The sequence below is a fragment of the Mauremys reevesii genome, linkage group 7, assembly GCF_016161935.1.
Source record: "Mauremys reevesii isolate NIE-2019 linkage group 7, ASM1616193v1, whole genome shotgun sequence".
Taxonomy (NCBI): domain Eukaryota; kingdom Metazoa; phylum Chordata; order Testudines; family Geoemydidae; genus Mauremys; species Mauremys reevesii.
In genome coordinates this window covers 2,495,094-2,516,665 of record NC_052629.1, presented here as the reverse complement: position 1 = coordinate 2,516,665, position 21,572 = coordinate 2,495,094, and the positions used below count along the sequence as shown (strand labels likewise).

At 41.5% G+C, this 21,572-nt stretch overlaps 1 protein-coding gene across 2 annotated transcripts in view; it reads right to left on the bottom strand.

Moving 5' to 3' along the window:
* OGA (O-GlcNAcase) overlaps positions 1-21,572 on the bottom strand; it is a 40,121-nt gene that overhangs the window by 4,238 nt on the left and 14,311 nt on the right. For both annotated transcript variants that reach the window (XM_039546542.1, XM_039546544.1), the window contains exons 6-14: positions 17,787-17,885; positions 17,341-17,625; positions 16,763-16,921; positions 14,807-15,417; positions 14,221-14,395; positions 10,526-10,611; positions 9,543-9,647; positions 7,689-7,774; positions 5,703-5,895 (exon numbers count right to left, since the gene is read on the bottom strand). In XM_039546542.1, the coding sequence (XP_039402476.1) occupies positions 5,703-5,895; positions 7,689-7,774; positions 9,543-9,647; positions 10,526-10,611; positions 14,221-14,395; positions 14,807-15,417; positions 16,763-16,921; positions 17,341-17,625; positions 17,787-17,885 (1,799 nt within the window). The remainder of the gene's footprint in view (positions 1-5,702; positions 5,896-7,688; positions 7,775-9,542; positions 9,648-10,525; positions 10,612-14,220; positions 14,396-14,806; positions 15,418-16,762; positions 16,922-17,340; positions 17,626-17,786; positions 17,886-21,572) is intronic.

Here is a 21,572-nt window from a genome sequence, read left to right as displayed (position 1 = left end):
GTACATCCACATGCCATCAGACGTATGCAAGCAGGACAGGCTTTTAATTCTGTCTACTGATGAGGGAGTTTCTATCCAGCCTGGGCACAGACATCAATCAAAATCAGAAAGCGTAGAGCCCATTCTCTGCCTGTTAAGTGCAGGACTGTTCCCCAAAGAAGATTTCTATTGATTTTTTGCAGCAAGTCAGTTACAAAACGAGGCGGCACAGTGATAATCTCTTGCATGCATCAGCTCTGCATTTGGTAAGGATTGTAACTTATATTAGAAATTTACTTTGTTGTAAACTGATCTAATTTTGCATTTACAACATTTCTGTGTTCTAAGCTGTCATCAGCACCAAAGTTTTCTCATTCACCTTAATATGGCAAGCGTTACCCCCTGAAAATTCAAAAAAATGGGTGTCTGTTTTGCTTCACTTGCTGTGGATGTATTTGGGGAATTAAATTTTTCCACTTGCCAATTTTTACCGCTTACTATTAACATGTCCTGGCAGGACAGGCCCTCTGTTTCCACTTCCCAGTAGTAACAAATGCAATATCAATTCTTTATGAACTTGAAACTAGACCACATCAGCTGGCAGGTTCAAGAGCTGGACTAGTGGATGCATGTACTTTCTGGAGCCACCTGTTCTGACACCATAGCAGAGTTCTTAGATGTGAACATATCTGACAGATGGAACACAATGTTTAACTCTTCCTTCCCTGTTGATTTGCTGCCTGTGCTCTAATTGCAAAGGCAGACTGTGGGGTATTCATTCTTTGACACAGACTGGCCAATCAGAATGAAAATTCTCTGCCCCTTTAGTTACTAGTGACCTGCACTCCCAGGAGAAAGATTCCATAAGCGGTTAAAGGACCAAAATTTGTCCACTACCTAACTCTCCAGTTCTGGAAAGATCTTGAGTCTCAACCCAACCGAACAGTTTCTCTTTGGGAAGACTGTTCCTTTTTGACTACACAAGACAAATTAACAGGTAAGGAGCAAAATTTGACTCTGTTTTGGTCTCAAGGCACAGCTTCAGGGCTTCTGTCTAGCAGTCCTTGCAAGTAGAGGAGGAAGACACAACAGGAAGGCTACTGATGGACAGGAAATGTGAAACAGAGAGAGCACACCCTCTTGGGAAGGAACACTCCTTGAGGAATCACTAGGAGTAGAGCACTCTCCACCCAGTGGCAACACTGGCTGATAATTCTTACATTCTGGATGTGCAGTATCATGTGGCATTCTTGAAAGGTTCACTCACTCAAGCCTGGTGCCACTCTGCCCAGGATGCAGCTACAGGGTTAGTGCAGCAAGTCTTGCACTTCAGCCGACACATAAGCCTCTTAGATATAAGTGCTGACCCATTCACCAAAACCACCCTTCTATAGGCCCCATGTCCCTTCCTGCAACGCTCAGAGTATGAACAAGGCAAATAACTTCCCAAAGGATTGGGATCAGAGCAGGGAAATCCTAAGGCCCCTAAGTCAGCCCAGATCATTCCTAGTTTTCAGCTGCCAAGGAAGATATCTGGAAGTGAAATTCTGACATCACCATCAAAAGAGAAAGCTAGGCTATTGATGGAGAACTGCTGTCTTGGAGGAACACTAGGAAACCCCCTTGGAAAATCATTTTTCTCACTGGATCCCTTAATGTGCTGATGGGGAAAGCTAGGACCTCCAGGAAGTTGAGACATCCTTAAATATTTCTTGCAGAAATGGAGAGAAGGCATTTTGGCATTCCTGGCTGAAGTTCCCTGCTTTCTACACCAATCGGGGAGACAGCCCACACATCTCATATTTTAAGCAAAATAGTTTTCTTTCCTGGAGCACATCATGGCAAAGGCTGCCCTATTCAATTCCTCCACCTCCTTCCGTAGCGTCCTTCCGTAGTGTCCTGTCACACACCAAGAGCTTCAGAGCACCTGGGCTGGGGTGCATCACAGGCCTTCAAACAAGCAGCTACAGAGACAGGGATGTTGGTCTTCTGGACAGGGCCAAGAAATCTGCTAACCAAGTTTTCTCAGCCAGTGTGGTATAACATGGATCAGGAGAACTATTGCATTCAATGCTTTACTGATCGGTAGAAGCTGAGGGAAGGTGTAAGCATCTAGTGAAAATACGTCCTGAGTGAAAGCTTCTGTCTGATTACCTGCTGCAGTACCTGGGTTCCTTTGCATCCACAGTCATCTAAAAGAGGAGTCTTTAGCGAGCACTTCCCTGGAGGCACCTGCTGCATGCCAGTCAATTCACTCCAATGTTGGATTTCCAGAAACAAAGGCCCAGAAAGTTCCTGCCTGCCTAAGTAAGATTTGATTCCATTGCTAGGATCTTGCTCCTGCTGCCTCAGTGGGGACTGAGATAAGTCACCAATGCCATATTGTCCATCCTGATCAGAATGTGGCTGATCTTAATGGCGCTGATCTTAATGGCAGAGTCAGTCACCCAGCATGTAGTACTAGTACATTTATATGAAGGTTCCTTTATCTCTGAGACACTCAGCAGCATGGTATTATGCCATGGGCAGTATGTCCTATTCCTCAAGGTTTACATCTACTGTAATCTGCAGTCTGTTTGGGAACTTCCTTCAGAAGGGTCCAGTGGACATGCAATCATCTCAGAGAGGATCTGACCCACAGATAATGGGGACCAGCCCAAGTCATCTTTGCTGATCCTCAGAGCAGCAATCACCAGCTGTTGCAGTTCCTAGCAGTCCTGTGCCCATGAAATCAGGTCATAGCAGGATGCTATGAAGTCCAGGAGGGAGAGGAGCAGCCTCAAAGGAGACACAGGGCAGAAGCTGAAACAAGAGCACAGGCCTGATACCTGAAATGTAGTCAGCTTCCCCTCTCCCTGGTATTGTATTCTAAGATCTTTCCTTGACACTAGCTCAAGTGAGCTCACTTTCCAAATAAGGAACAACAGAAAGAGAAGCATCGTGACTATAGCCATGGCTTGGAGTATGTCAGCAACAAAAGCCTGGGAGTAGTAACAGCAGTAGGGATTGTGCTGGGTGATATGCAAAAGTCACGGATGGATTGAAATAGAGAGGAAGTCTAAATACGTGTTCCTCAGGTCTATAGATAAAGAGTCCCTATGACTCCTACCAAGCTACCAAAATGGTATGCAAGGTCTCCATTCAGAATTGTTGCTACTTCACAAACTGGTTGAACCACTTCAGGCTTAGAATGAACCTTTTTCAACTTGGTCCTTTCTTTACCACAGCTAACTCAAGTACGCTCCTGAACCAGATGGTCAAGGGATATATATTAAAAACATGGGGCAGTTAAATTAAGTGGGCAAAGATAGGGCGTGCCCTCTTTTTTAAATTAAAACTGTTTAGAAGGGAGAAATGAGAACAACAGTTTGATGAGTGAGAGGAACAAGGAAACTGTGTGGCAGCTCATGTTCAGAGAGGACCATCTAGCCACTGTGCTCAGTGATCAATGGTCCTGGGAAAAGAAGATTCTACCTCTCAGACTGCAATCTGGAAGGGAAATCCCAAAATAGGCAAAGGGCAGTAAAACTGAGTGGATCTGCGTGTGTCTGCTCTTTACAAGAGGATCCGTTACCTGCATAAAGTAAGGTATTGGACTTGGGAAGCGCATAACTGAAAAGGTCTTCAAGAAGACTGAGCACTGTCTGAGAAGCTATGAATGGAAGAAAAACTCCACTGATGTCGGCCAACATGGAATCCAAGATATCACTAAAAAGGTGGGAATCCGTAAAGGGAAACCAACCCATTCTGTCCTGTGAAGCAGCACTTCCTTTCCTGATCCTCAAAAGACAGTTGTCTCTGTATGGCTCTTGGAGGTGTTTCACTGTCCTGTCAGCTGTTATAGGAAGACTGAGTGCAGCACACCATGCAACTGTGACTGGGGTGGTCTCACCAACTGAAGAATTTTCTATCTGGAGTTGGTCCACTGGTAGAGAGAGCAAGACACCAAATTTGGTTTTAATCTTCTGGAAATGCAAAACCTGTCCTCTACTGCAGTGTATTTTCTAGTAGTGCTTTACTCCATCTAGTTTTAAATGGATCAAATGCTCAAGGTTGAAACTTAATACATCACAACAGCAGAGATCAGAGACTCCAGAACAGTCAAGAAATGAAGTCTCCACTCTGTAGAACTAGTGCATAAACTTGAGCACCAACCTCCCAGACAAAGCCTACCCTCAAGAATAGGAGAGGAAATAATCAAAACAGCTGCTAATCAAACCCATTCTATAAAGCATATAGCTGTTTAGAAATGAAACTCCTCACAGCAAACAGTATTCTCTATTTGGAAGGCAAGGTCAATTGGATTGGGTTTGCAGATGGCATTTTTGTATTGAAAATCTGCATCAGAAGAGGACATGCATATTCCCTTCCCATTTCCAGCCAGCTTTACTGAGGGAGCTTGAGCTCTGGACTGTTTGTTGGTTCAGCCAGGGTATGCCAGAGACTGCACTGATCTTGGCAGAAGACTCTTCCTTTAGACCATTCGGCAACCTTTGATACCAACCATAAGGTTCTGATGACTCAGAGGACCTGAGAGTAGACAAGAATCGTTCAAGTGGTTCAATTTTCCACAGACAAATGACAGAAGGTGACACTAGTAACTGCATATCTGCGTGGAGGGCTTTCATGTAGGGTTCCATTGACACCTCAACTATTTAACATGCGTCTATAGCAGCTTGGGGACATAGTGAGATGATTTGAACAACGGTGCTATGATTATGTGGATGATAGGCAGCTTTTTGTTTTTCAGTCAGGAATAAAGGTGTTTCCTTGATGCTTTTCTAGTACTTCTAACCACAATAGGAAGTTACAGTTAGCACACACAAACCAAACAAGATTAAGGTAATGCTGGTAGAGGCAACAGGAAGGCTACTAGATGGCACGGTGTTGCCTGCCTCTATTGAAGGGTTTTGTCTGCACTTCATTTACGTTGCTTTTGGATTCCCAGGCTGACCCTTGATTTCCAAATGTAGCTGATGATCAGTGTCTTTTCTGCATCTGGTAAAGATACCAGATCTCTCCAGTAGGGACCTTGCTACGGTCCATCTGCATAGCTGCATTCTGACCATCTGCATAGCTGTACCACACAAGTATTATCTCTGAAGCATGTGCTGATTTTCTGTTCCTTTCCAAGAGCAATTCAAGGATGCTGTCACAACTGATATGCATTAACAACTCTTAGATTTGAATGTCAGAGCTGGAGGCAGGGCAGTCTCAGCGGAGGACCCGAACTTTGTTTCACTTCCTGGGCCTGAAAAAGCAAGGGTGTTCAGAGGCACTCATGTGGCAGGCTGTTTTGGGGGGGGAGGGAAGGAGGTGAGAAAAGAAATCCCTTTTTAGTTTGATTAGTGACGTCTTAATTTTTCTTTGAATTGTGATGTCTCCTGAGCTGGAACTGTACCTTTTCTGCTTGGAAAGCTCCTAGCATACCATAAGCACCAAAAGATACCATTCTAATTATGTTAATTATTGTACATGCACATAGTGCCGACATAATGGCTACACAATCAATTGCAACTCACATTCATATATGATTTTGTTGTGAAGACAAAATTCTGGTTTACTTGTAAAATGCCCAGATACCATGGTATAAATGCTTACACAGATCGAAGCGTGCTATTCTAATTATGAGAAAGCTCATAAGGCAAGTGGATAACAAATACCTGCTTTAAAAAACAGGATTGTAACGTTTAGCACAATTCCAGTCTCATGGGATTACTAACCTCTGCTTCAGACAGTTCTTTATCACCATTTGGCTTACTGTACTTTTCCTGCATAAAAGGGATCCAAGAAATTTTGCATTTTTTAATGAAGGGCGTTACATCGACAGTGCCCAAAGCATAGCCACATATGCCATCCTCATCTTCAAGGACAAAGCAGTAATCCAGACTGAGGGAAAGGAGGCCTCCCACTAACCTGCAGAGAGGAAAGAAGTATCTGGTTGAGTTCACCACACAAACAAAGCAACAAGTCACTTCAATGTAGGTATTGTCACTGTAGGTTAATAGTCACAAGGAACAAGAGTCATTATACAAGAGTGGAAGATGAAGGCACTGATCTGCTCAGTCACTTAGGACCAAATTTTCCATACTGCATGTAATCACTACCACTGTGCACACAACTGCACAAATTGGGAGTGCAGCTGTGAAGATGTGGAGAATCAAATATGAAGTATTCAGGCCATGAGATCGGTGAGGCTGTGGCTCTGCAGCAAGGAGAAAGGGGACTAAGACCCAGCTGCCATTCCATTGCAATGGACAGGCTTCCTCCTGCCCGGGCCCCAGTGAGCCCACCCTGCCCATAGCCATGGAGCTGAGGGAACAATAATAGAACCTTCTAGTGACACGCCCTGCCAGCAGTCCTATAGTCTACAACGTAATTCTCCTCTCTTCTGATTACTGCAACTAAACCATCTCTGTCAATCCCCTCCAATAGTCCCTGCAGACATGTCCATGCTGCTCTCCACCATTCTTCTACCTTCTTTTTTATCCCATTTATAGTCATCTCTTCCTGTCCCCCACATGATAGAGCTGCCCCATTAGAGCACTTCAATACATCAAACATTAACAAGATGGGAAGAGAACTCAAAGAGCTCATGCTCAAGAAGTTAAATAAAAGCTTAGTCTTCCCTTCTGCTTTCATCTCACTTGTCATTTCTTCATCTACTATTTAGGCTGTGGTGTGCAGAGTGCATCTTGTCTTCATCTGTGATGCCTCACATTTTTATAAAATACATTTATGTACCTTCAAAAGATAGATGATGGCTAGTAGAATGTTTTCCTAGACAAACTCGGGTATTTAAACACAGTATAAAAGAAGACTCTGAAAGGAAGCTGAAGCAAAAAGGCCAGGGGATAACTAAAACCACATTTACATTAAAGAAAACTTCCACCAGTGCTATCACTAGATCTGAACCGGTGGAAGCCCTAGTGTAGAAGGTCCAGCAGCAACAGCTAGAAGGGTTTCCCACCACTTTAAAGCAGCTGAAAGTAGATCTGATCAAAAACTGACAAAAGGGTCAGTTTGCAGGAACCTTGCTTATACTTGAATTCTCACTGGTGCTACCACCAGTTCAGCTGAACCACTGGCGAGAATGTCTACACTGGGGAAATGTACAGAGACGAGCTGGAAGTAAAACCTTCAATAAAACAGGTATTTGAGCATAAATGGAGTAACAACTACTGTCCTGGAAATCTGACTGCCCTTCAATTATACCTTTCAGAGGCTGAAGTAGAAAAGGGGTGGTAGTCCACTCCGGAGTGTAGTTTTGTCTCTTATCCCATCTTTTTACACTTTTCCTTTTATCCCTTCTGTTCTCCTTTCCATTCAATGTTATGCCCTACCACAACCTTCTAGGACCTGATCCATGACACCTCTGCCTTCTCCTCCTACAAAATCACTTCTGAACGCAAGCTTCTTCCAGGAGGCCCCAAAACCCTAACTCAGCCCCCCCCCCTTCTCTGAAAACTAAAGCTGTTGAATAGAAAGAAAACAAGTGAACAAAAAACCCTTCTGCTACCACTCTGCTATTTTGTGTTTGATTCACCATTTCTTCAATTATCTATGCTTTATTTACACAGAAAACTCTTCAGTGCAGAGATCCATAAAGCACCCAGCACACTGTTGATGCTACACACGTATCAACACACCAAAATTACGATGGCTGCAGATGTACATGCAAATTTTAAAAGTAATGATGGCCTACATACTTGTCTCCAATTAAGTCTGGTTGACTATGGAAAGGTTGATCAGCTCCATCATCATACATCTCTCTGCAAATCTTATACACCGATGCCTAAAAACAGACACAGAATGATTATTTTTCTATTTCCAAAACACCCATTTAAAATAAACACACTGATTAGCAAATCTGCCTTAGAGAGCTCATTAATATCATCTCCACTGTGGAACAAGTTTTGATATGTAGTTTGGTTGTATGGATCCAAGTAAAGAATATTTTCTGTTAAAGACTCTTCAAAGATCTTTCTTGCAACTAGTTAAAACTCTGCCTCAAACCTCACACCCACAATGCTTCTAGCAGGAAAGTAATGCGGAGGGTCAGTCAACATCTGCCACAACCATGAAGAGCATTAAACAGGCTCATTAATTACTAAGTGCTCTCTGGGTATATTTAACAAGCTGTAATGTTAAATAGCTACAGGGATGTTTCATATTCAACCAAAATAAGGTACTTCTGCAGGGCTGGATATGTCCTGACAGATGCCCTTCAGCAGCAGAAGCAGAATTTTTCCATTTGAAAACCTAACCTATTTATAGATCAGACCACATTTTAAATGGAGTATACAAGGTTTTTCTTTGAATACAAGTTGATTAAATGATGCATCTTCACCTTTCTTAATAATCAGATTCTCTCTCTCCAAAACTTGTATTCTTTGTGACAGCATGTCTTAGGTATGGCCTATGCAAAAAGTTATCAGTTTTACTAAACGTATAATTTTAGGTTGGGATTTTCAAATCTGGCTAAGGGACTTAGGAGCACAGGCCCCGTTGACTTTCAATGGGACTCGTTCCCCCTAAGTCACTTAAATGATTAAATTCCACCCTTAAAGATTAAATTAAACTTGTGCAAAGCCCTGTGTGTTCCTTCTTTTTTCAATTAGAACCTGGCTTCTCAGTTTAGCTTGCATCAGTCAATACACAAATGTAAATGAAACCAATGTAAACACTTTTAAACAGATACATGTTCACACAATGGTTTGCTCTGGTTTAACTATACCAATTAAATCACGCCTTTAGTTAAGGCAGTGTAACTGTGTTTAGACGAGGCCCTAGATTATAGAGCTGTTCAGGGGCACAGGGCAACATCTTTATTGGAAAGACACTAAAGCAGTGTATATTTACAGCATAAGACTTATTTGAGAATGACAGTCTCAAATCCCATTTAGAAGCCACTCCTGGGGGCCGAGGGGAGAAACAACCTGAAGGGAAGCTAAGCACTTTAAGCGCTTACTTTGTAAGTCCACAAAACAGGAAGAGGAGCTAACCAGCAGTGATGAACTCCCCAAGTAATTCGGTTATGCAGAAGCTGAAAATTCAGTGGCACTTCCCAGACTGACCATCAAGTGGATACTTTGGGTGTATGTATGCGCGCGCGCACACACACACACACACACACACACACACACACACACACACAGTCGCTAAAAAGATTAACAGCACATTATATTACATACACTGCCAAAGAAATCCTGCAATAGCTTACCACTTAGTTTTCATTTTAGAAGGGAGAATGGGCTAATGGCTAGAAAAGGTGACTAGTCTCTAGATTTATGAATTGTAGACTTGGCTCTGAGAGTGACTTGTCTGACTTTGGGAGAGTCATTTCACCTTTCTACCTCAGTTCCCCCCAGTCTGTAAAACAAGGATACTTGCATCTCACGGGAGGCTTAGGAGACTTACTAGTACATGAACTGCTTTTAGAAATCAATATGTAAAAGCAGCATACTATTAACCAAGGGAATATAGCAGGTTGGGGTAGCATAATAGCCAGTGGAATCAGTGCTCAATAGTAATGTTCATTAATGCCTGACGCATAAAGTTACCTCATCTTTTGGAAAGTAGGGTCTGATAGTGTAAACCTTGGAAGTTGGAGTCAATGGAGGTGGCTGAAAAAAGAGGTCATTTGCCCCATCAATAGGCAGCAAACGCTGTGAAAACAAAAGACTTAATATGAGTGTTTGAAAGGCGAGAGAGACATCGCACTCTGGCATGTGCACTGCAGACTCCCAAATTAACATTTGCTACTGCAGGCAACCCAGAAGGTGGGGTTGGTATGCTTTACAAATACAAAGACCTTATTATCTGAATAGGAATTATCCAATTGGTGTTTTAAAATATGCAATTGTAACAGCACATTAATGGTGTTATGTTAAGCTCATTTCTGCTTTAACATACTTATACCCAATCATATCTACACTGTCTCTGTGTAAGAACATAGCATGTCAGGAGGAAAGGTTTGGTCTGAAGAGGGTTAACTGGCCAGAGGAGACGCTTTATCCCAAAAGCAATGCGCTGATTCTATTTGCTGCGCGCAGAGCACCTGTGAGGGGGAAAAAGTACAGCACTTGAAAAATCCATGAACAAATTCAAACATGGTGTAACAGAGGTTTAAGAATATTCTCCAATTGAAAGCTTCCCAGTAAAATGAGTTACAACTTTGTTTAGAGAAGAATCAAAATGTGTGTCAGTGACACTCTCTTGCTCATGGAATTCCCATTGGCAGACACGCATGCGCGCATTGTGCAATTGCGGGCGCAGATAAAAACGCTGTGCGACCTGCAAAGAAACAATGTGAAATGTACAACTAAAGCCGCTGCGCTTCGCAGGCGCATGGGACACGCAGCATCTCCTTGAGAAATTACTGTGGAAAGGGGAGGAAAATTATTTTAAAACCAAGCTGTAAGGCTAATTGGACTTTGGACCAGAAAGCCTTCGGCAGACCAATCCTTCCAGACCTCTGTTGTGCAACAAAAGGTTTCTCATAAAACAAAGAAAATGTCATTCAGTTGTGAAGTCATATTGATACCTGGAACTCTCCTGCTAGACCACCTCTAAAGGCCCAGGGTTCTTGGTCTCCACTTAAGAACTGTGCTGAAGATTGACTACGACACCCTGTTGAGATCAGATCCAAGCGGAGAACGTTACGAGAAGGGGGATTTCCTGGGGGGTCTAACATGTCCAAAAAGCTAACATACACTTTGTGGAACAAGCTCTCTAACTGAGCTATAATCCAGGACTTTGGGGGAGGCTGTAATAATGGTGTACAATTGGTAAAGATTCTAAGTGCTCATGCCCTTAATGGATAAATAAAATGCAATATCTGTGTTACCGTTTTCAGATAATGGGCTAAAAGAGCAGACAATTAAGTTTTTAAAAAGCCAATAATACACCTCATCCCACACCGGGAGGCAAGAGATCTGTGCAATGATATAAGCTTCCCAGATCTGTTTGTAAGTTCTTTAGCCTGTACATTTATGGCAGAAGCATCATGTCCTTAGTGAAAAGGGCACATTTTGGAAGCAATATGGCCTGGTTAATAGCGACTATTGCAAATTTCAAAGAGATAATACAAGACAAATTCCATTATCACAGCCCCTTGAAAAAATTGGACCTGTCTGAAGTCACATTTTAGTATTATTTGTTTTAATCTTGTCAGAAAACTAGGGTTGGCAATAAATGCACGGAATGGTCTGATTCACTTGAGACAGCTACGACAGCTGTATGGAACAGTGGTCTCATTGCAACAGACTAGAAAGGCCAGCTTAACTCAGTTCTGGCCCGTGTATTTACAGTGCTATGACATGCTGAAGAGGCCAGGAAGTTAACTGCAATGAATTCACAGTTTGATTGTAATTACTAAAGAACTGTTGAGCATAGACAGCTTTATTTTTTGCTTTTTAGCATCTTATTTCTTCCTCCTCAAGCATGTCAGTCACACTAGGTTTCCTACCAACCAAGCACGAGGCCCATTAAAATGCTCAGCATATAATATTATTAAGTACTGGAAAAATCTACTTTCATCAGCAAGTTTAGCATTTAAGACTGTTCCATTAGCCAAGCATTACAGCCTTTAACACCAATTAACATATATGACATTTTTGACAGAGGGAAAGATTAGGTGAATGTTTGGAATAGAGATTACAATTACCTGCCTAGTTTTCTGGTAAGATAAGCAGCGCAAAAGTTCTTTTCCTTTTGTGGACAGCAATCTACCTCCTGTTCAAGTAACAGTCTCAGATCAATACAGTCAATTATGTTGTGCTAGTCAGAGAGTCCCAAAATGTACCAAGTTTGACATATGATAGTCAAGTAATAAATTTTTAAAAGACTTATTTAGTATGATAAATTTAGAAAATAATCCAAATATCAGGATTTAAGTTTAGCTTGCTCCCACGTCTGAATGTCTGATGTAAAAAGATACCCTTTACAACTATAAGGTTTAGTCATTAACTTGGAAGACAGTATTTGTCTCTCCTTTGAGACTACAACATAACTAGCACTTCCAATTATTACAGTAAAGAGCTGTGTGAATGAAGAGCTGTGTAAATGAAAAACATAGTTAATGCCTTAGTCGCTGCGCAAATGTGACTTCAGTTCATGCCTAGTGCACATCTAATCTATCTGAGCTGCCTCACAGACAAAACCTTTCCATTTTAATTAATTAATGACGACGCGCTGCAAACATCTGGCGCTGTCCATCCAATAGCAGTAGAAACTTGTGCTGAGGATTCTCCCATCTGTACACAGTGGGGAAGAAGACAATAGAAGGCATTAGTAATCCATAGTACTGTACAACCACACTATTTAAAGGGACTGAATGCTAGCTGGACTGGGAGGAGAGGTGAAGAAAATGAACTTTCAGTGGACCATTGAACACGCCATTGTGGGAACTAATTTGGTTCAGTGTATTTAACCTACATGAGCTATATTAATACGAGCTGTGGAAATGTACTCCTGTTGAAGATCTTGTCAACTATGCATTTTTTAAACTACTGTAAAATTAAATAAAATAAAGAATGAGGAGACTGAAGTATCTCCTCTCCTAAATCACATTCCTGGGGCATGGGAATCAGCCTGTACAGTCAGAACTCTCACGAGGTCTTCTGGCTACTTAAGACAAGTTTTGGGACTGAGATTGAACAGGGCTAATATTTGCAGAAGTGGCTCCTGATGTGGATTGCCTCAGTTTCTGAGTGCATAACTTGAGACGGCTTAGATCCGATTTTCAAAAGGCACAAAGAATAATTCATGACTTCAGCTACAGTCATTGGGAGCAGCAGATACTTAGCAACTTTGTAAAATCAGGCCCAAGGGGTCACAAATTAAAAACTTGAAGCAGCCAAAACTCAGATGACCACTTTTGAAAATTTTGGCCTAGGTTTTTAAACAAATAAATTGAGCCATCAAAGAGAAACTTTCTGTTTACATCTCAATGTAAAGTCAGAGTAACAATACTAAGCATTTTTGTACAGGTTTTAAGGAATTGTGAAGTCAAGCTTTTAAGCTGCATGGGGATATAGGCATGTTGTTAACACATTAAATGCTACCAGTCTCTTTTCAAAAGACCTTACAGCTATTATTTTTTGCTCCTTTTACACGGTAAAAGGCGGATATTTGCTCACCTCTTCTTAAAACTTTTCATATCTCAAGGGATCAGTGGATATTTCAACTGCACAAAGTGCAAGTGACCTTCACCTTGCCCCAGCTGAGTTGACTTGATGACCTGCTAGGTCTTTGTCTCTAAATGATAAATTATTTAAATCTAGCTACAAGTTAGTAGGATTTAAGAACAACTGAAACACTAGAACTAGACGAAGGCTGTGTAATGGTTATCCACAGTGAGGTTTGTGACAGCTACAAAAATTGTGACATGAGACCATCAGCTTTGCAGCCTGCTGTGTATGTCAAGCAAGTCCACAGCATATTCCTTACAGTTGGATTGAAACCTGAAAGTAAAATGAGGTCACTAGAAGAACCCAGGCCATGCTGGTGCTATCTGCCAACTTAGGAACCCCCAAAAACATGTTTCAGCAAAAAAAAGCTGCATACAAAAAATGTCTTTCAAGCTCTGTTTAAAAGTCTCCGATTACATCTGGACAAAAGATGACTTACAGAGCTCTCCCATTTCCACCCTTTGCCAAAAATCAGCTATTTGGAAAATGTTAAAGCAAACCATTTTGCACCAGAATAGCCTTATATGCTAAAGCTCGCATGCGCAAGGGCTGGGAGGATCGGCTTCCTCTTGGCCAGGCCCATTGAAAGGTCACTTCTGCAATTGTTCTGTTGAAGACAGCAATAATGTTATCAAGACAGAGCAAGCAGCAGATGGCTGATGTGCGGTCACATTTCATAGTGTCATTTCCAATCATATAACAAGGTGTCAAGGGAGTTACATGGCATAGTCCAGTGTGCATTCAGTCAGAGCAAGTTAAAGTCAGTGCTTACGTTTCAGAGATGAGATTTAAGTTTCATTAGCCCAAGAAGAAAAACCTGAAGTTTCATGTAACTGCTAGTGCATGAACACTGTTACTCATAATACCAGTATGAATTCAAAGTAGAGTAAACAGTATTTCAGAATAGTGAGGCAGGAAAGATTTTAATGAAGATCAAATTAGACCATAAGCCACAAATAATGCATTTTGTGAAATATTTTTTCCGTGGGCTAATTAAAAACAAAAAAGATAAACTATCTGAGTGTAAAACGGTTCCCAGTGCACCTACCTAACCACTGCACAAAAGACTTCACCATTGACATAATACTCTTGATATCCCAGACGTAGGAGTACATGTCATAAAGGATCGTCCTGTTGGCACAGTTGGAAAGGCGAGTGAACATTCCCATGACCAATCCACACATCTCTTCAAACTTGGCTGCTCGGGAGCGCCATTCTTCAATCTATTGAGGGAGACAAAAGATCCACAAGATCAAAAATACTCTTCTAGAGACTAGATTTCTCCAAACAAAAAACTGCACTATGCTGTATTTTTAATTGTATAGGTTTTTTCGCTACAGTTCTGACTGACAACCTTTGTTCAATACCCTTTCACTACTGCTGCTACATCAGGGAAGGCCAAATTGTGCTTCTCTAGTCAAATGCCAGCAATCTTTGCATGCCCTTGCAGCCCTTGCACAAAGCATGCCTTTCGGCTATATGATCTACTCTAAGTTCTTTTAAAAATAATGACATGCAGCTCCTGGGCTTCTAGAAAGTTGCCAGGGACACAATCTCCCGGTATTATAGGAAAAGTGTAATGCACCTCAGGATTATGATTTAAGGAAAGAAAAATAAGACATAGTCACACTCACCTTTTCAGAGTCCTTTCCTTTACAATTAACACTGACAACACTGCTATTTGCTCTGAGCCACTGGAACTCTCTCAGCATCTGTGCACCTTTGGGCCCATGTTCGTAAGGAAGGTAGAACAAGTCAGCAAGTAACTGAAGATCCTCTAGAGTCACTGGTTCTACTGTGTAGAGAGGCTTCTCATTTGGCCCAGGCACAAACTGTTCCTTATTCATTTGCTCATCAGTCTGCATAGGGGCAATGTCACTACCGCAGTCTTCCTGCATAGACATCTCTGGGGACTTCGATTCAGCTATGCTCTCTTTATCAGTATCCATTGGTTTTAGCTCCTCAGACATCTTAGCTTCAGTAATATCTGTCAGTATTTGATTAACATTCTTGTCTGTGTCCTCTAGTTTTTCCACGACCATGTCCATTGGTTCCTCATCAGAGTGCTTCTTTTCTTCCTCTTTGACCAGTGCTGGTGGCTCACCGGTCAGTGCTGCCCCCTGACTCATGATGGGCTCTTGGTAAACAGTAGTAACCACAGTTGTTGCATTTAGAGAGGATGGCACAACCAGAGGCACCACATCAACTACGCTGGTTTTAGCACCGCTGTGGGCCACTTGCCTACCTGAGAATAGAACAATCAAGTTTAAAGTCTGCAGTCCCTACCAACACCAAATAAACCTTTCTGAATAATAGGCATGATCAGTTGTCAAGGTACGTAAAACGATCATTAGTGACTCCCTTACAGTGCTGCTAAGAATATAAATTTTCAAGAGCTCTCCCATGACAGACATCTGAATTGGAGATTTCCCCATCCCATATATGATTGGTGGCACAAATGGGACGGAAGCGGCTTTCTAAATAGACTAGTTACTATTTATGCACTTACAGCACTGTTTGTAACTAAGGTGAGAATGAAAAGGTTATCAATTAAAGTAACGTTAGTTCTCTGAGCGCATGGCCCTGTAGAACCATACTGAGATTGGGTGTCCTGCCATGAGGTTACAGAACTTACTTGAAAGCAGTTAGGTAAGTGTGTACAAGCACCTTTATTCTAGTACTCCTAGGGCCCAGGGTAATACAGTCCATCCTCAACTGTCCCTCAGTTTCTTCAAATCCAGGCGTAGCTTTAAAAAAAAAAATCACTGACGAGAGGAGAGTGCCTCCACATCAGGTAGCACTACTGATCCTGAGGGTTCAGGCAGAGTAGGTCGTTTGAGGGGATAGGGAGGAGAAAAGGCAATGGATAGAGACCTTGGCCTCATCACCACTCCCTGCCAAAGCCAGTTAGATTAAATCCTTGATAAGACTTGAACCATGGAGCTGTCCAAAAGGGACAACTGAAGCACTCATGACATTTTTGTCCGTCACCCGCTGGTGTGTAGTGGGATCCCTGATTCTCTCAGAAATGACTTAACTATAATGCCAAGCTCTGATCTGGCAGGTATAATGGGCCCCACAGATCCATGGGTTCTACCTCAGAATTTGGCTCCTACTGCAGTGAGGGCTCATCCATATTGTGCTGAGGGGACACCACTCCTGAAAATGAGCATCAGTGGAATCAATCCAACAGCTTCCACAGGACACTGTTATTGGTTTTAAGTCATCTCGCATCCCTTTCACGGGAGATCACCATCTTCCCCAGGCCCCCAGTATCTATGGAAGTGCACTGCACTGGGGCCAGTCACATATGATAGTATGACCTCTGTTGATCCTCTTTTCTATACAGAATGGCCTCTTGGAACTTCTGGGATCATACAAGATGCTTTCCTCAGCTCAGTCAGGATCATCTTTAATAGACCTGGTTTAACAGTTCCTGCACAAAAAAGGTTGATAATACTTCCATTTCTGCTTAACGAATCATGGAAATATTTTTGGCTTTGAAAAACTATTTCCTTTAGCCCCAAACCTAAACCTTTTTGACAGTGTTCCTACTGTGCCCAGAGGAAAACCAAGCGAATTCAACTCACTGCTGTATTGGTGAGGTACCCCAAACTCCTGCAGCCACTCTGTTAAGGCCAGCTTCAGAGCCATTTGAGGGCTATAGAGGACATCAGTTTCAATATCTTCATCACTCCCTTCATTTTCCAATTTAATCTGGATTGATACTGTACTGTCTTCAGTGTCAGCTAAAGGAAAAAGTTGAGAAAACAGCACATAAGTTGGTATGCAAGATTTCAGATCAGATTTTTTTTTTTAAACTCTCAATAAGAGTGCTAGACCAGGAAACCCAAGCTTTGCCAGATGGTTCTGTTTTTGCAAAATGAGGCTGACAACTGCATCCAATGTGTGTGAAATGGAGCAAACTGCAGCCTCCCTCAGCTTCAACATGGAAGTCCAGCAACAAAGACTACAAATCCGATCATGCAATGTTCCTTTTTGATCTGAGTGGAGGCCTCTTAGTTCAAAAAGGAGCAGAATAAGAGTATAACATCATGATTTGCCACTAAAACCATTTCTACAAGACCAATAACAAGTTGGTCCAGTTGGCTTTCCCTTGTCCCAACTCAATGGACAATGAACTGTCAAACCATACAAATCTACTTACTCATCACCACATCTTTCCTCACGCCATTCATGTTGGATTTGTACCAAGTTGCAAGTGTGTGAATAGCAACATAATTGGCTTCAAATTCACAGTTTGGATTGGTCAGGACTCCCTTCAGTCGAGGGATGAGCTCAGTCGACCGACCTTTATATGGCCCAAGAAACAGCCTCTTCTGATCATAATCATTAGCATGAATGTTATCCCAGATGACTGGAGCTCTCCTGATGATCTTAGAAACTTCTTCAATAGATTCTACTGGAATGTCTTTAGATACAACTTTAGGACCTAGATGTACAATTGGATAATTAGAGGACTTTACATATAGTTAAGAAGCACTCATGTACACATGAAAGCAACAAAGTAATTTCACTGGTGCAATAAAATCATTTAGTAAAAGCCTGAGTTCATTTAAGACTACTAATCAACTCAAAAATCATGATTCCTACCTGTCCACAACACCTCAATCCCAGGTAACAGCTTCTCTCCTACAGTCCTTAAATAAGGGGATTGGGCAACATTTGGATAGCAGAAAGTTCCACAATATTCTAAAGGAGGAAGAAAAAGAAAAAGACATCCTAGTAGTAATGACAGTCATCAGAAAGAAATATACTGTGAAAACAGACATGACAGTCTTGGAATAATGGAGTTTTACTAGGCATTTTTATTAGCCCAGTGGTACCGGTGGATACGGGAAAAGATTCATCTTCAAATTAGGCAGGACAAAGTAGTCTGAGATGCAGCGGGTGAGGTAATATCTTTTATTGAGCTAACTTCTGTTGATAAGAGACAAGCTTTCAAGCTACACAGTTGGTCCAATAAAAGGTATTACCTCACCCACTTTTTCTCTCTAGTATCCTGGGACCAACACGGCTCAACACCACTGCATGCAGTAATTTGACTGATCATTCCCATAAGATCCCTTAGGAAGCAATTCCTAACAGTAGTATTCACCTTTCTCTCCAACACATAAGGCAACATGAAAATAAGTACATTAACATCAGGTTAATGCACAAGATGGTATCTTGGCCATAAAGGATCACCGATCACCTCACCTCATGTGGCTACACATACTGAGAGGGGCACATGAATCAGAAGTCAAGTCCCTCCTGTCTCCAGTTCGGTAGGGTTAGACAACTTGTAGAAACAAGAGAAACCCGGACTTCAGAATTACTGCCATCTCAGTATATTTTAGATTAGTCTCTGGATCAATTCTAAGTGTCAAGCAATGAGGCTCTCAATTGCTCCCTTACAGGAATTATTCTACAGCCTAAAATTTCAGAAACTTTTCCATCTTAAGCACAGGATGTGTTTATACTCCACAGTGCTCAAACCCCACCCCCCCAAAATTGGTATGAGATATATTTAATGCCTCATGAAGATACAGCAATCTCTCCACAGTTAAAGACCGCAGATAGCTTCCATTATATAGCTGTATTTTAATGCTGGCCGGAAAGTGGTTTGGCCTGAAAATTCCCACATTCCTAAGGCAAAGGTGGCTGTACACATCTGAAGGTTTGTTAAACTATTTTCAGAATTACAGGTCACAAGAATTTCCCTATTTCCTACTCTGATTTATCTAATGTTGGTCTCCCTCTTGCTCAAAAATGGCTTATTGTCCCTTCAAGTTTTACATATAGGTATACAGGTACACTGATGGATGCCATATAAGAACAGTGTTGTAGCTGTGTCGATTCCACAAGTTGATTCCCTGCAACACTACTGAAGGATGCTATATAAATGGAATTTTTAAATCTTCTTTATTAAAGTTTCAAAGACAATCAGAAAGGAATCCTACAAAAAGTGGAAACATGGAGAATTGCTAAGGAGGAGTATAAAAGAATAGTGCAAGCATGCAGGGACCAGGAAAGACTAGGCACAAAATGAGTCACACCAAGCAAGAAACATAAAAGGCAATAAGAGCAGGTTCTTTAAATACATCAGGAGCAAGAGAAAGATTAAGGAAAGTGTAGGTCCCTCTACTTAGAGGGGAATGAGAGCTAATAACTGATGTAATCAAGGCTGAGGTGTTTAATGCCTATTATGCTTTAGTCTTCACTAAACAGATAAATTGTGACCAGATACTTAACACAATTAATATTAACAATGGGTAAGAACACAAACCCAAAATAGGGAAAGAACAGGTTAAAAGACATTTAGAAAAGTTAGATATGTTCAAGTCAGCAGGGCCTGATGAAATTAACCTTGGGCTACCTAAGGAACTGAAGCAATCTCAGCACCATTAGCAATTATCTTTGAAAACTCATGGAGGATAGGTGAAGTCTCAGAAGACTGGAGAAGGGCAAACATTGTCCCCTTTTTCAGGACAGGTACTGTTAGCCTAACTTTGATACCTGGAATGACACGAATAAATTATTAAACAATCAATTTGTAAGCACCTAAAGGATAAAAGGGTTATAAAGAATAATCAGCATGGATTTGTCAAAAACAAGTCATGGCAAACCAACCTACTTTCCTTCTCTGACAGGGTTACTGGCCTAGTAGATAGGGTGAAAACCAGTAGACATGACAAATCTTGATTTTATTAAGGCTTTTGATACAGTCCTACATGACAGTCTCATAAACAAACTAGGAAAATGTGGACTAGAAAAAATTACTATAAGGTGGGGGCACACCAACTTGAAAGACCATACTTGCTGTCAAACTGGGAGGGCATATCTAGTGGGTTCTTGCAGGATCAGACCTGGATCCAGTATTATTCAATATTTTCATTAAATGACTTGAATAATGGGGTGCAGAATTATAATATTTGCAGACGACACTAAGCTTGGAGGAGTTGTTAGCACTTTGGAGGATAGGATTAGAATTCAAAATGACCACAACAAATCGGAGAATTGGTCTGAATTCAACAAGGTGAAATTCAATAAAAACAAGTGCAAAGAGCTTCACTTAGGAAGGAAAATCAAATGCACAACTACAAAATGGGGGAATAACTGGCTAGGTGGCAGTACTGCGGAAATGGAACTTGGGGGGCGGGGCTAGTGGATCACAAATTGAGTATGAGTCAACAACGTGATGCAGTGGCAAAAAAGGCTAATAGTCTGAGGCGTATTAACACGAGTGTCATATGGAAGACACGGGGAGTAGCCTCCCACTCTACTCAGCACTGATGAGGTTTCAGCTAGAATACTGCTCCCCAAAATTGGACACAAACTTTAGGATAGATGTGGACAAACTGGAGAAAAATGCTAAAAGGTTTAGAAAACCTGACCTATGAGCAAAGGTTAAAAACCTGGGCATGTTTAGTCTTGAGAAAAGACGACTGGGGGGGAGGGAGAGGGACCTGAAAACAGTCTTCAACTATGTTAGGGGCTGTTACAAAGAGGATAGGGACCCATTCTTCTCCATGTCCACTGAAAGTAGGACAAGAAGTAAGGAGCTTAAATCTGCAGCAAGGGAGATTTAGGCTAGATATTAGGAAAACTTTGTAACCAGAAGGGTAGTTAAGCTCTGGAATAGGCTTCCAAGGAAGGTTGTAGAATCCCCAACATTGGAGATTTTTATGAACAAATTGGACAAAGTTGTCACAGATGCTCTAGGTTTATTTGGTCTGGCTTCAGCTAGAATTGATGACCTCTTGAGGTGCCTTCCAGCACTTCCTTTCTATGACAGTATAGAAAGCCCAATGGCAAACAGATACTTGGTTTAGTTTTACATCCCATGGAGAATGACTGTAAAACTTGAGAGCCACACCATTAGAACCAGCTAGAGCGAATGGCCCAGGATAGAAGACTATGGAGATCTGTTGTTGGCGGCCTATACCCCGGTTGGGGTGACGGGCATGAATGATGAATGACACCATTAAGTGACAATTTTTTAAAAATATGAAATTTTGATGGGGAGCCAGTAGAGGCTGTTAAAATGGATGTTGTGTTCAAACTAGTTATGTTTAAGAGTATAGACTGCTGTCATAAATGATACATTCTGGATAAACTATGAATAGTCAAGTCTAAACCAGAAAATGTTTAGTCTTTTCTTAGAAGTGTCAAGCTGCTATTCTAGAGAGAGCAGTGTGCAGTTTAAGTACAAACAGGCTGCATAATCTAATTTATATTTATAAATACACACACAGGGGAACTTCAACTACTGGTCAAATGGGACAACAGGACAAAGTTTAGAGGAACAATTTCTCAACTTAGTCATTGCTTATTGGAACTGCTAGTTCTAGATCACACACAAGGAAAGGCTATTCTAGAATATCTAATTATATTACA